The sequence below is a fragment of the Pipistrellus kuhlii genome, unplaced genomic scaffold, assembly GCF_014108245.1.
Source record: "Pipistrellus kuhlii isolate mPipKuh1 unplaced genomic scaffold, mPipKuh1.p scaffold_m20_p_9, whole genome shotgun sequence".
NCBI classification, from domain to species: Eukaryota; Metazoa; Chordata; class Mammalia; order Chiroptera; family Vespertilionidae; genus Pipistrellus; species Pipistrellus kuhlii.
The window spans coordinates 16,462,590-16,476,293 of NW_023425595.1; the positions used below are offsets into that span (position 1 = coordinate 16,462,590).

Genomic DNA, 13,704 nt, shown 5'->3' on the forward strand with positions numbered 1-13,704 from the left:
TTCTAAAATCTCTTATAAGAATGCAGTTGTTTTTTTTCTCTCTCTCTTTCATTTTTGTTTGTTAAGAGTGCTTGACTCTTGTCAACTACTGAGCCTTAATTTTTTTTCTTAAAATTTTTAAAACTTGAAGTATTTTATCTTGAAGGGCCCTTCTGGCTTAAAATCTCCGGCACTTGGGGATGTGGGGTTTAGAGTGTAGTTTTGTAGGAAGAAAGAACTCCAGGTTCCAGGTCTTCTGCACCAATTAGTGTGTGTCTTGTATAAAAAGGGTTTCTTTTGGAAAGGAAGGCCACCGAAGGCGGTATGATGCTTGGCCTGCTCATAGTCCACTTGATTCAAACACATGGGCATCGATGAAATAAAACCTACATATCTATACCTTAGCTTCTTATGGGTGACTTGCCATTTTCTGATTTCATAGCAACCTACAAGTTTTAGTTATGACTGCTTCTGTTTCTCCAAATAAAGAAGCTAGGAATCAGAAAAGAGGAGCAGCTCGCCCAAGGTTGTGAATCTGCATACAGGTTAAACCTTGCCCATCTGCTTCCCAGGCCTGTACACTCCAACTTCCCCAGCTGCCTACCTTCAAGCAAGGCCATCGGTTCTCTTGAAATTACTCTTCAGAGGTGTTTATGAGTTGGTAGTGCTCTGGCCATGGATGATGACATTTTTGTCTTTTGTTTTTATGTTACATTTCTTGTCTTTATGGAACCCGGGATGGGAAATCACTGGTTTAATTTCAGATGTTGCCAGGAAGACTATTGCTCGTATGAATGAATGAATGTCAGGGCACCGAGCTGGAGGTGCATTTTCTAGTTGGAAAATTTTCTACCCATCTTTTATTTATGTATTTTCATCATTTCTCTGGCTTCTGAGCCGGCTCTCCGTGTAATTAGGGGCACAGGGCTCCCATGTCGTTGCAGTTACCTCATCTCCGCCAGCATGCTTTCCAGCCCGGAGCAGCTCGCTGCCCGCTGTGGGTGATGTCAGGTCTGGGATCCGCTCTGCAGGCTGTCTGTAGGTTGTTTATCACCATTAGCCCTCATTATTTTAAATGAGTACCCACCCACCTTCTACTCTGTAACCACATGTTTCCAGAGCTTCTCCGGAGATAACATCTTGTAGCACCGTCCCCACCCCACTCTCTCACCTCACCCACAGAATGTGTTATAACCAAAGCCCGAAAAAAGTATGAGAGAAAAATACCTGTGAAGAGAGAGAAGGTCTCTGGGCGTGTGAAACCGGGGACGATATGAAAACCAGTGTTGCTCCTCCATCTGCGGCTTTAAAACAAAACTCCCCTGTCCTGTTGAACCCATATTAGTTTGTAAATACGGGGTCCCCTAATTTGCCTCTCTAGCTCACAGCAAAACGACCTGTCACGTCTTGTTACGCTGACGGGGGGAGAGAATCACAGAGGTGTATGTGTTCTAAAAAATTGGAACGCAGAGAATAGAGTGGTGCAGAGTCTCTCCAATCGCGTGTCTTTTTCTGGTGAGGCAATTAATCAGTTTTTCTGTTACTGTGATAGCACCTGAGCTCGGGTGTGCCAGCCCGAGAGGCAGCTGCACCGAGGGCCTCCCTCCGCACAGTAATAAATTACGGTTATCCCTCCTCCTCCTTTTATTGCAGTGACTCGAGAGCCCCAAAATTGTGTGACATTTTATAGAATCGCTGCCCACTCACATTATTAGTTTGCCTTTCCGTGTGCTTGGAAGTCTTGTCGTCGTCTTAAGAATGATTTCCGTGGTGAAGGCCGCAGGTGTTTACCGTGGGAGTGACTCCCTTTCATAATGGGGAAGTTGTAGCCTTTCAATTTTGTACAATGGCATATTCCCCCCCCCCCCCCCCAGAAACATGCCCTTTCCATAAAATGAAGTATGTGTATTTTCATCAGGAAGGGTGTGCCCCTCCATGAAACCACAGAAAAAGGTGAATCATGGGAGTCGTTAAGGTCAGGCTTGGAAGCCACCGAACCAATCAGTCAACTCCCTCGTCGTAGTGATAAGCACACCGAGGTCTGGGAGGATGAGCAGCCGTGTGGCCGGGCCGGGAGTTGGGCCTGCTTGTCCTGACCCCTATTTTGGTGTTTTTGCTCCAGTACCCTTGCTTGAGTGTCTGAAGAAACACAGGTGGTCCTCCTTCCCCTCTGCGGGCATAATGATAGCTGACTAAAGTAGTGTTGAAGCCTGGGCTCATAAAGAATATCCTATCTAATAGAGTAATATTCAAATTGACCATCACTCCAACAAACAAGATGGCTGCCCCCATGTGGGCACAAGAAGGCCACCACAAGATGGCCAGCAGGGGAGAGCTGTTGGGAGGGACCAGGCTTGCAAGGGAGGGCAGTTGTGGGAGATCAGGCCAGCAGGTTTGGGCATTTAGAAGTGATCAGGCCTGCAGAGGAGGGAAGTTGGGGGTGACCAGGCTGTCAGGGGAGCAGTTAGGCATCAATCAGGCTGGCAGGATAGTGGTTAGGGGGTGATCAGGCTGGTAGGCAGAAGTGGTTAGGGGCAATCAGGAAGGCAGGCAGGCAAGCAGTTGGGAGTCTGACTGCCCTCAAGTGGTCCCAGATTGTATAGGGTACTGGCTGGGCTGAGGGACACCTCTCCACCCCATGCATGAATTTCATTCACCGGGCCTCTAGTATATAAATAATTGCTTAACATATATTAGTTTGTGGATATGGAGAGTTAGTCCTGGGGATGTATATTAATTTTATTTTTCTTTTAAGTTACCTTTAATAGAATGTGAGTCATTTTCAGTGATAGAAAATTTTGGAATGCATTTGAACCTCTATTGTCATAAGATTCATCTCAGAGGAGTTTCATGTTCTAGGAAATTTGTATGATGGTCCTGAATTGCTAAAGCTATTTATAATCCTCATTTTTTTGTGTGTGTTTTATATATTTTTATTGATTTCAGAGAGGAAGGGAGAGGGAGGTAGAGATAGAAACATCAATGATTAGCTGCCTCCTGCATGCCCCCTTCTGAGGATTGAGCCCGCAACCCAGACATAATGCCCTTAACCGGAATCGAATCCAGCACCCTTCAGTCCACAGGCCACCCTCTATCCACTGAGCTAAACCAGCTAGAGCATATAGTCCTCGTTTTAATTGTCAAGCAAAAATGCTCTTCCTGAGATTCCCTGAGGATTGTGCCAAGGTCTTGGGGGCAGTATTCCTCCTTTTAAAAAATCTTACCGGGACAGAGGGTTTGCTTTTCATTTTGACTATCACTGAAGGACTCAGATGATACTTAGGAGACTCAGAGTTTGCAGTTAAGATCATGAACTGGGGTTCACCTCTCCTGTTACACCACTTGCTCAGTGGTATTTAGTTCGGTAAGCCCCAGCTTCCCCATTTGTAAAGTGCGATTTTATGTGCAGTCTGATGTTACCCGTTACTGTGGTTGCTGTTTTTGGTGCTACACTTATTGTTGTTCCCAAAGTTTTCCAAACTTGCCTTGGGAAGGGCTAGTCACTAGAAGGAATGCAATTCCATTCCTAAATTCCAGTGAGAAGGAAGATGATGGAAGGCAGTCTCCTACCTTGGCACTGAGGTTGTCACGTCCTTCAAAAGAAAATTTTATCTGACCGAAGTGTTACTGTGATCTGATTTTCCTATGCTTGATTTCTCTTACACTTTCTTTTTTATTTATTATATATATGTCAGAGAAGAAGGGAGAGGGAGAGAGAGGGGGAAACATTGATGAGAGAGAAACATCAATCAGCTGCCTCCTGCACACCCCCCACTGGTGATCAAGCCCCCAACCTGAGCACATGCCCTGATCGGGAATCAAACCGTGACCTTCTGGTTCATAGGTCAGTGCTCAACCTCTGAGCCATACCAGCTAGGCTCTCTTACACTCTCTTATACCAACATGTCTAATCTGGTAGAGGGAAGGTCACACATGTGAATTTTCATGATGAATTGAAGAAAGGAGAGACCTGCGGGGTGAGCCATAGACTAACATGAGACCAGAGGCAGAAGAACCTGCATGAAGCAACCAACCCATTGCATGCTGGGACTGTCCCTCCTGAGGCTGCCTCCACCTGTCCCTCATGGTGTTGATGTTTAGTAGAGAATGGAAGGGGAAAGCCAACCTAACAGGCAGTGGCCAGGGAAGAAGGAAATGGTTAACAAAGCTTTTAGCTGTTGGAACTAGTTAATGGTTGCGCTACATTGTCAAGTGATTCTCTCCTTTCTGCTGCCTCTATCAGGAGGAACTGGGAAAGGACTGCATACCTGTCATGTAGGCACTTGTCTGCAGCCCGCATCTGTTCATAGGCTAAAAATGAAATCCACTCACAGCTATTACCTGGAGGACTTTTATAGGTTTTGCAGAAATATGACGAGGGTACAGCTAGGACCTGTTTTATTGTTCCTGATGGTGGCTTAAGCGAAGCCATCCTTGCCAGCAAAATTATTTTTGCATCACGTCCTCGGGTACTTATTTGCTTATTTATTGCTTTTTAAATCAGATACAGCACGTTTAATACCACTGGGAAGCCACCCAGGCTCACTCATTGTATGTAGTTTGAGACATTTTCCCCACAAATCCTTTAAGGGGGACAATTTGGGTATGTTTCTAAATTAAAAGATTTCACTTCTCTTGTTTTCTGCATCCTGAAGCCAATGTATGACTGTTCCTTGTCTGTCTTTATGCCCATTTTTATTGTTTCTTTACAAACACACCACCCCTAATTATTTTTCTGTTGAATTAAATGCTTCAAGTCTAATGTCACTGAGTTAACAAACTTCTTTGTTTTGTTTTCTAGGGATATCAGCATGAACAACATTACTCAATTACCAGAAGATGCTTTTAAGAACTTCCCTTTTCTGGAGGAGCTGTAAGTATCACAGGGAGAATTGTTGTGTTTGTTTTCTCTATTCTCTTTGGAAGCTTACAACAGGGACAGTCTAATGTGTCCTGTTAGGGGACATACAGATAGCTTCAGAGGGCTCTGTGCAAAGGAAATCAGGCTTTTTTGGAGGGAAACAAACATGATTTTTTTTAGTGTAATTGCTGAAGTTATTTTTTTGGTGGTGGTGGTGGTGGGGAATTCTTACCCGTTGAGACAGCATGGAGGGACCTGGACAGTATTATCTATCTTGTATCGCTAAGCGAAACAAGCCAGTCACAGAAAGACAAGTATCACATGACCTCACTCAGATGTGGAATCTAAGGAGCAACATAAGCTGAAGTTGTTTTCGAAAGCCAGAACTAAAACTGCTATGTCCATAGACATTTTTTTTTTTTTTTTTTTTTTTTTTTTTTTTTTTTTTTGCTGCAATTATTATAACCACGAATGCTGCTGCAGTGACACAAGTTAATTATAGTGCTCTTTCGAGATAAGGCTGCTGGGTAATTACCCTTGTTGCCAGAGCAGTTGCTGTATGGGTAACAGGACGATAAAGAATAATACAAGGCATTTCAGGGTCCTGGTGCAGCCGACAGTATTGACGTGAGAGAGCAGAAAATGGAGTGTGGGTCCCTTTGGACATTTGCCAGGTGACCTTTGGGGATGGGGTGGAGGCGTGGAACACTCTCTGTGACTGGAAGAACACCTTTGCCTTTAAGAATGTCTCTGAACTCATCAGTTGCATCTCACATTGCCAGTTTAACGGTGTCCATTGTGGACAGTATCTTTCCCCTTGTTTTAACCTCCGTTTTGTTTTTGGCCTCCCCACTTTTTTGCGGTTCCTAGTCAAAACAGGCACGTTTAGGTTTTACAGGAATCGGGAACTACATGTTATATTTTACGGAGCCAGGTGGAAAAAAAGTAAAATCAGACTTGAATCAAGTTAAATATAGGCTTTTCATGACCAAGCTAATTGATTATGTAGAATGCGGAGGTAAGAAGATTACAGTTTGATATGAACTCACATCAAAGAGAGACAGCCCTGAGGAATCTAAATTCTTGTTACAGATTTGAGTGCTGCAACCCAGCTGTTGAGTATTAGGTGCAAGTCCGTGAATGTCTCCTGTCTTAGCTCGGCCCCTCCCCCAGCCCGGGTACAGGAATAAAATATAACACAAAAACAGGGTGTGTTCCCTGCTTCCGACGGAGTATTGAAGTCGCAGTTAAGGATTTAATAAAGTGAAGGAGAAAGTTTTCTTCCCACACTACTTAGTTGAACATAATGTTCCCAGAGCCAAAACTGAACGGGGATTATTTTCACTTCCAAGCTTGTGAACTGGGTCAGGTTACTTACTTAACTTCTCTCAGCTGGGCTTCTTTGTCTATAAGGTACAGATAGCAACAGTCCCTCCTCGTAGTAGTGTGGCGAAGACAGAATGAGTTAATAGATGCTGAATGACGGTCCATGAAACAGAGGTTATATAAATGCTAGCTTCTACTTATTTTACTCTTTTAAAATTACTTTTATTAAAAAGAAAAAAAAAGCAATGGCATATATAGCAAATACTATCTTTGGATAAAAGGATTCAATGTATGTTTCATTTTAGCCTATTTTTCTTTAGTGAACATTCATTCTCTTGTAATAAATACTTACTTTTAATTAAAATTTTGAACCGAAATTAAAAGGAGTGAACTATGTATTTGAAGGCCCAACTCCTTATTTCTCCTGATCCAGCTTTAAGGTACTTTACCTATTCCTTTTTTTTTTTTAAATCCTCACCCAAAGATGTTTTCATTGACTTTAGAGAGAGAGGTGGGGAGAGAGAGAAAGAGAGAAACATCAACGTGAGAGAGAAACGTTTGCTCATTGCCTTCTGCATGTGCCCCAACCAGAGATTGAACCTGCAACCTAGGTATGTGTCCTGACCAGGAATCAAACCTGTGTCTTTTGGAGTACAAGATGCTCCAACCAGCTGAGCCAGTTGGCGAGGGCCTATCCTTTTTTATTTCACATACTAGAGCTCAGTGCATGGATTTGTACACATTGAAAGCACATTAGTTAGAAGGTGGCCTGCGGGGTGGGACTGGATGAGTTGGGCCAGACACGCCCTGGGCCAACCTCCCACAGTCCCTCTCCAGCCAGCCACACCTGGGGCAGCGCTGGGGCTGGAAGGGCGTCTGCATAGTGAGCGGGGTCCCTTCAGCAGTGGGATCTCTCGGCCTGGCCTTCGGGGGGGATCAGGCTGAAATGGGTAGCCCAACATCCCCTGAGGGGTCCCAGAGCGTGAGAGGGCACTCTGCAAGTGCAAGTTGCTGTTGCTTGGCAGCTCCTGCGCCGAGTGTCTGCCCCTGGTGATCAGTGCACGTCATAGCTACCAGCTGGTCTGCCAGTTGGCCGGTTGCTTAGCCTTTTATATGTATGGATAGTTTCAGACTTAGGATTAGTCTCCCTTGATAGAAGTAATGATGTAATGAAAGGACATTAACAAGCGGTTGTCCAGCCATCCGATGCCCCTGTGGGAGGTGTGGCGCCCCAGGTGGGGCCTGGAGAAGCTCTCCTTCCTTTGGGTGGGTGGGTGTGCAGACCCCCTTTGCTGAGCCTTTGACTGCTGGCTCCACTCTGAGAGGTTCGTAGTGAGGACTTGGGTGTGGAGTCAAACCTGCTGAAGCTCAGCTTTGTGATGTTCACATCTTAGATTTCTTGAAATCTCAAATGACCAAGCCTCTGTCAAGCTCATGAGTGCTGTCAATTGAAACTTTTAATTGGGACCAAATTGAATGTGTCCGCTTGTACTTTGGAGCAAGGTCATGTTCTCTCTGTATTCTGCTATTGCAGTGACTGGAGCCCATCAAATCAATCCAGGACACTTTCTCCAAATATTGTACAGGATTTCAAAAACACATTCAGCCTGGCCAATGTGGCTCAGTGGTTGAGCATCAACTTATGAACCAGAGAACATCACAGTTCAATTCCCGGTCAGGGCACATGCCCAGGTTGTGTGCTCAATCCCCAGTGTGGGACTTGGAGGAGATAGCCAATCAATAATTCTCTCTCATTGATGTTTCTGTCTCTCCCTTTCCCTTCCTCTCTGAAATCAATAAAATATATATTTTAAAAATATACACACACAAACACACATGTTCAGTTAGGGCAGCTGAGGGTTAATTTCAAAAAAGAGGTCAGAGTAGTCTTTTATACTCTAGGAATACTTTAGGTATTCAAGGGGATTCCCCCCCCCCCCCACACACGTTAATATAAGTATGATTTTTAAAAAAGCACACATCCATGTATTTTCTTTATAAAACATTGTAGTTGATTTTGACATTCCAAAATGATGCTGCCATGGCTATTGTAATATTTCATAAGCAGCGGACCATTAATCAAGGAGTCATCTGGAAGTCATTTAAGCGTCACTGCGAAGCTGAAGTCCCTGTGGAGAAACGAATGCTTCACGGAGGGTGGGTTTTTCCATGATACTTAATGAGGTGCGCTTTACAAGATGTGATCATCTTGGCCAAATTTTATGATAACCCAGAATGCTTTGAATATTGTGTGGGATCAATTCCCAACTATATGTGAGCGTGTTTATAGATATTTACATATTCACTTGGTCTTTCAACAAACACTGAATCCTTCCATTTGCCAGATCCGGTGGTGGCCACGGACACCAAGACACATCAGTGTGGCCTTTGGAGTTGACAGTCTACATAGACCTGTGCCATCCAGCAGCACTGCCATGAGCCACAGGTGGCTATTTAAGTTTAGGTTGAAAATAATTAAAATTAAATAAAATTGAACACTTATCTCTCGAATCAAACGAGCCATCTTTCTAATGGCTAGTGGCTGTTGTATTGGACAATATAGGTATAGAACATTTCCAATATTGCAGGAAGTTCAACTGGACCATAATGGTCTAGAGCAGCGATGTTCAGCCTTTTTCATCTCATGGCACACCAACACACAGGTTATATTTTTTGCCGATCTGACAAAAAAAAAAATAGGTATAATTTTGATTCATTCACACCAGATAACCATTGTTGTGTTGGCTGTTGTCGTTTTTTTATTTGACAATCTAAGGGAAAAGAAGCCAGTGCCCTTGACTGAATGGTCAGGTATGGCATATTTTAAAGATGCTGCGGCTCACCGCTTGGAAATGGCTGGTCCAGAGGAGGAGATGGAATGGACACTTGGCACAGAGGTGGTGAAGACTGTCACAGACATGTGTGCAGGGTCAGGGGAAGCCTAAAGCAGCAGGCTTACTCGGGACTGTAGGACTTAAGATTTCCCAGAATAGCTTCAGCTGAGTCTTGAAGAACAACACGTGGGAAGTAGCCAAATGAGGTTGGCTATTAAGGGTGTTCCAAAAAGAACCTGATGGCATGTGCAGAAACACAGAGGTAGGCATTTCAGAAGCATTGGGATATTTGAAATGGTTAATGATGCCTATTGGAATACAGGAACATTTGAAATATTGAAAGATAGGAAAATGTCAGGAGATGAGGCCAGATCATGAGGGACTGGTTAAGCTGAGGAGTCTAGACTTTTCTCCTGAAGGAGGATAGGAGAGTGAGTAATGGGGATTAAGCTACACTTATTGCTCTGAATGACATTCACTGAGACTGGGAACCCTGAGAGCCAATCAGCGTGGGTCATGAAGAATTCAGTTTTATAACAATAATGATGCTAAATAGCATGCATATCGAGTTTTACAATGTACAAAAGTTCGTTCTCATAACTGTGCAGAGAAGCGGTTTTATAAAAGCAGAAATGAAGCTGATGAGGTCAAGTGCCTCATTCAAGTTCACAGGCTGGTTGGTAGTTTTGCTGGGACTTGAAATCAGATCCCTAGAGCCCTGTGCTTTCTGAGCACTGGGTGACATGCGTGTTTTCTCAGGGAAATATTTCACCCGCATTTTTAAGTGAAATGTACTTTAATATTAATAACTATTGTTGCCAGTTTTATTTTCACATTTAACCTACTTTTGAAAGTTTTATAGTTTGTAAACATCATAACCCAGTGATTACACCCTGCTCTCCCCAGAGGATACAGAAACACAGGTCTGGCTCTACTTCTACATACAAAGTGCAAATCTTGGGACGGTCTTGAGTTTTGCACCTCAGTTTTATACCATGTAACATGGGACTCCTTATTGTAGAATTGTGAAGGAAAAATGGGGTGATTTTTTGTCCACATGCCTCAGGACCATAACATGCTAGTCTACTATGCCTCTTAAACATTGAAGTCTTTCTTTCTCTTAACGTATTTGGGGGAGAGATTGTTTGGTTTGGGTATGGGTGTTGGAGAGGGCCAATATTGGTTTGTGTTAAGGATGTGAAAGGAAAGTCAGAATTCTTGGTGAAAATGTTCGACCGGCTTTGTTGTCTGCTGTGACGCTGCCACAACTATTTGGGGCTCTCCTTGAGACCTGTCGGGGCATTGGTAGACATTTGGAGAATGGCTGATATGTGGAGTTGTGAAATTGATTTAATTAGAAACAGTAGAAGGCATAGCCAACTGCTTTCCCATAGGCGACCACTGGAAAAATCTGTGGATGTTACTTTGCGCTTAGATGTTGCAACAGCAATAGAAACCATTGCCAACTTTGGCACTTGGCAGTTGTTGTTTAACACATACTATAAGACTAGAATAATGTCATTGGTTTCAAAATGTACTTTGACTCTAGAACTCTTCACAATGCTAAAGTGAAGCTTGGATCTCTGAACACTGATATAAGATCTCTCGTTTTGTTTGTTTTTTTCATCTGTAGGACAATTAATTCTAAATGGAGGCTTTACTTTCAAAAGAGGACTAGCAAATAATTTGAACTGGGAGATTTTCAAATCAAATATAAACAGTGGGCCAAAATTAAATAGTTTAGTAATTTGTAAGTATTGACTGACACATACATATGCAGAATATATACTGAGTGGCCAGATTATTATGATCTTGGAACGCATAATAATTTGGCCATCAGTGTATATCCTATATAATAAAAGGCTAATATGTAAATTGTCCCCTCAACCAGGAGTTTGACCAGCAGACAGGCCAGTCAGCCACCCATGCCCCCTCCCCCTGGCCAAGCTGGCTGGACCACCCATGCACAAATTCATGCACCAGGCCTCTTATGTATGTGTGTGTGTGTGTGTGTGTGTGTGTGTGTGTGTGTGTGTGTGTATACACACACTGAGTGGCTAGATTATTATGAGTTCAGAGATTATAATAATCTGGCTATTCAGTGTATATGTGCACACACATAACACATATATAAAATGCACTTACAAAATGTTGCAAGCATAAAGAATTTTTGCACATACCATTTACTCAGATTACCCAAATGTTAACTCTCTCCACACACACACACCAAAACATATAAAGTATATGTACATTTTTCAGAACTATTGGAGAGTAAGTTGCATCATGCTCTTTTACCTCTTAAGTATTTTATTGCTTATTCCAAAAATGCAAGGATTTTTGTTTAAATAACTGCAGCATAGTTGTCAAATTCAGAAAACTAGCATTGATATATATTTTTATCTGATCTGAAATTCTTATTCAAATTTAGCAACTGTTTCACTAATGTTTTTTATAGTAAAGAGAAACAAATTTCTGGTTCAAGATACAATCGACATGAGTTGTCTCTGATTATTGTCTTGAGAATTTGTTTTAAATTTTTAAAACTAATTTTTGTGGTCTCTATCTGAGTTCATGCATAGAATTAAAATTGGTCAAGTTGGGCAAAGGGAAATTATTTTAGGGTGCAAGAGAAATAATGGCAGTCAATATTTATTAAGAGTTTATTATGTGCTAAAAACATAATGCATGCTACCTGACTTAATGCTCACAAGGCCTCTATCCCTATGAGGTAGATAGAATTTATTATTACCCCAATTTATAGATGAGAACGTGGAGGCTTTAGAGAGGTAAAAAACTCACTGTGGTCGTATAGGAAATAGCAGAGCCAGGATGTGATTCAAGTCTTCTTAATTTCTAAGCCACAATGTTGCCTCAAGAGGCACAGGAGTGGAAGGGAACTTAAGAGACCAGCCACTCACTATTACCTACTCTCTACGTATGTCCATAGCTAACCATCAAAGGTGGTTTGGCTGCCCAACATTTCCCTTAGTCATTTCATTGAATACAAAATTTATTAACGAAGAGTTCTTCCTACAGTGAAGTTTTCTTGTCTTGCCATACCATTTTCAGATTAAAATATCAAGGCCCAGTAGTAGATGAGTAGCTTGCCCAAAGTACCACAGTGAGTATGTACCTGAGCCGGAATCAGACCTATGCAGCTCACTGTCATTCCCACTATATTCCCATCTCTGAAATGTTTAAGTGGTCTCAGATAGTCTTACGGGGTTGTTTAGAACTGTAGAAAGTAGCTGATTATTGTCCTCTTCTAATACAAGGGATTTCTTTTGCCTCTAAAATTTGACTCAAAAAGTAAATAAAATTTGACTCACTTAACACTTCTTTGGTGAAGGCTTGTCGGATAAGCTCTATCAACTGCAGTAATTTCCCAGTAAAAGTTAAAGAGTTGCTCGATTTCTCTGGTAATATATGACAGTTCAAAATATATTCTTGGAAGCATTCTCTTATTCTACTTTATAGTGCTTTGGTACGGCGACTTAATAGCCCTTACTGTTGGGAAGTACATAGTGAGCTCACAGAGAAGTATAACTAGTCTGATTCATCCCATTTTCTTGTGTTATTTGGGGACTGCTCATGTAAGGGAGTTAAGGGTAAAAAGAGAGAAGTAGAAATAAACCTTCTAGCAACTGGATGTACTATGTATTGAATAGGACTTCCTAGAACAAAGATTGTTTTGTTTTAACTCATATACTCAGTGAGCTCTATTTGTTCCAAATTTGCTATTGGGGAGGCTGAGTTTTTCTTCAGAGTGGTTAAGTAACTTTCCCAAGGTCACATAGCTTGTTAGTAATGGACTTGGTTTCAGTTCTGGCTCTGACTGTAGGTGAGGAGAGGATGAGGAAAGACTTAGGCAGTTCATGAGTTCAACAGACTCTTGTTAGATAAAACACTGTGTTCAGTGTTGAATTTAATGAGATTCTTGCCTTTAAGAGAGATGAACAGTGCACTAGAGTAATGGGAGTTCAAAGGAGAAGGGAAGTAACTTCTAGCAAGAAACATTCAGGAAGACCTCATCAAAGAGTTGGCATTTCTGGAGAGCCTTGAGGGATGGTGGGAGTTCTTCATGAGGAGATAAGGACAAAGGAGCATGAGCAAGGCTAAGGAGAGGACTGGGGTAGGTATTAGGAATGCTGTGGTGCTTGGTTTGGTTGTCACGCTGAATTCTTGAAAAGAGGTAATGGGAAAGAAACAAGGAAGGAATCTGGGGCCAGACTGAGGGCCTTTCTTGGCAGATTAATGAGGAGTTTCAACGCTGAAGTGGCTGTTGGAAGTTTTTGAGCTAGGAAATGACTTGATCACCTATGACCTTCAATCAGTGTCATCTCATAGCAGAAAGTAGGATGGCTGGAATGGAGAGAGTACGGGGAGACAGAGGAAGATGCTAATGGCAATGGTGCAGGTAGGAATGATGAGAATCTGAACTAGGGCAGAGGAGAGGCAGTAAGAGCGAAGTTGTGGAAGTAGCATCAAGAGACATCTCAGCTTGGATGATGGGTGTCATCAATAACACTTAATTTTAAGGAGTCTGTTGGTGCTTTGACAAAATTAAAGACTACAGAAATAAAAATTGCTTCAGAAGAGATGATATTGTGTGCACTTTTGAATATACATGTTGACGTTTGGTATGATATGGTAGGGGCATCTGTAAATATAGGTATGAAGTTGAGAATAGAGATTCATGGATGT

At 42.3% G+C, this 13,704-nt stretch overlaps 1 protein-coding gene across 3 annotated transcripts in view; it reads left to right on the plus strand.

The window, feature by feature from the left end:
- Window positions 1-13,704, plus strand: part of LGR4 (leucine rich repeat containing G protein-coupled receptor 4) — a 100,261-nt gene that overhangs the window by 46,210 nt on the left and 40,347 nt on the right. For all 3 annotated transcript variants that reach the window (XM_036428502.2, XM_045577933.1, XM_045577932.1), the window contains exon 2: window positions 4,781-4,852. In XM_036428502.2, the coding sequence (XP_036284395.1) occupies window positions 4,781-4,852 (72 nt within the window). The remainder of the gene's footprint in view (window positions 1-4,780; window positions 4,853-13,704) is intronic.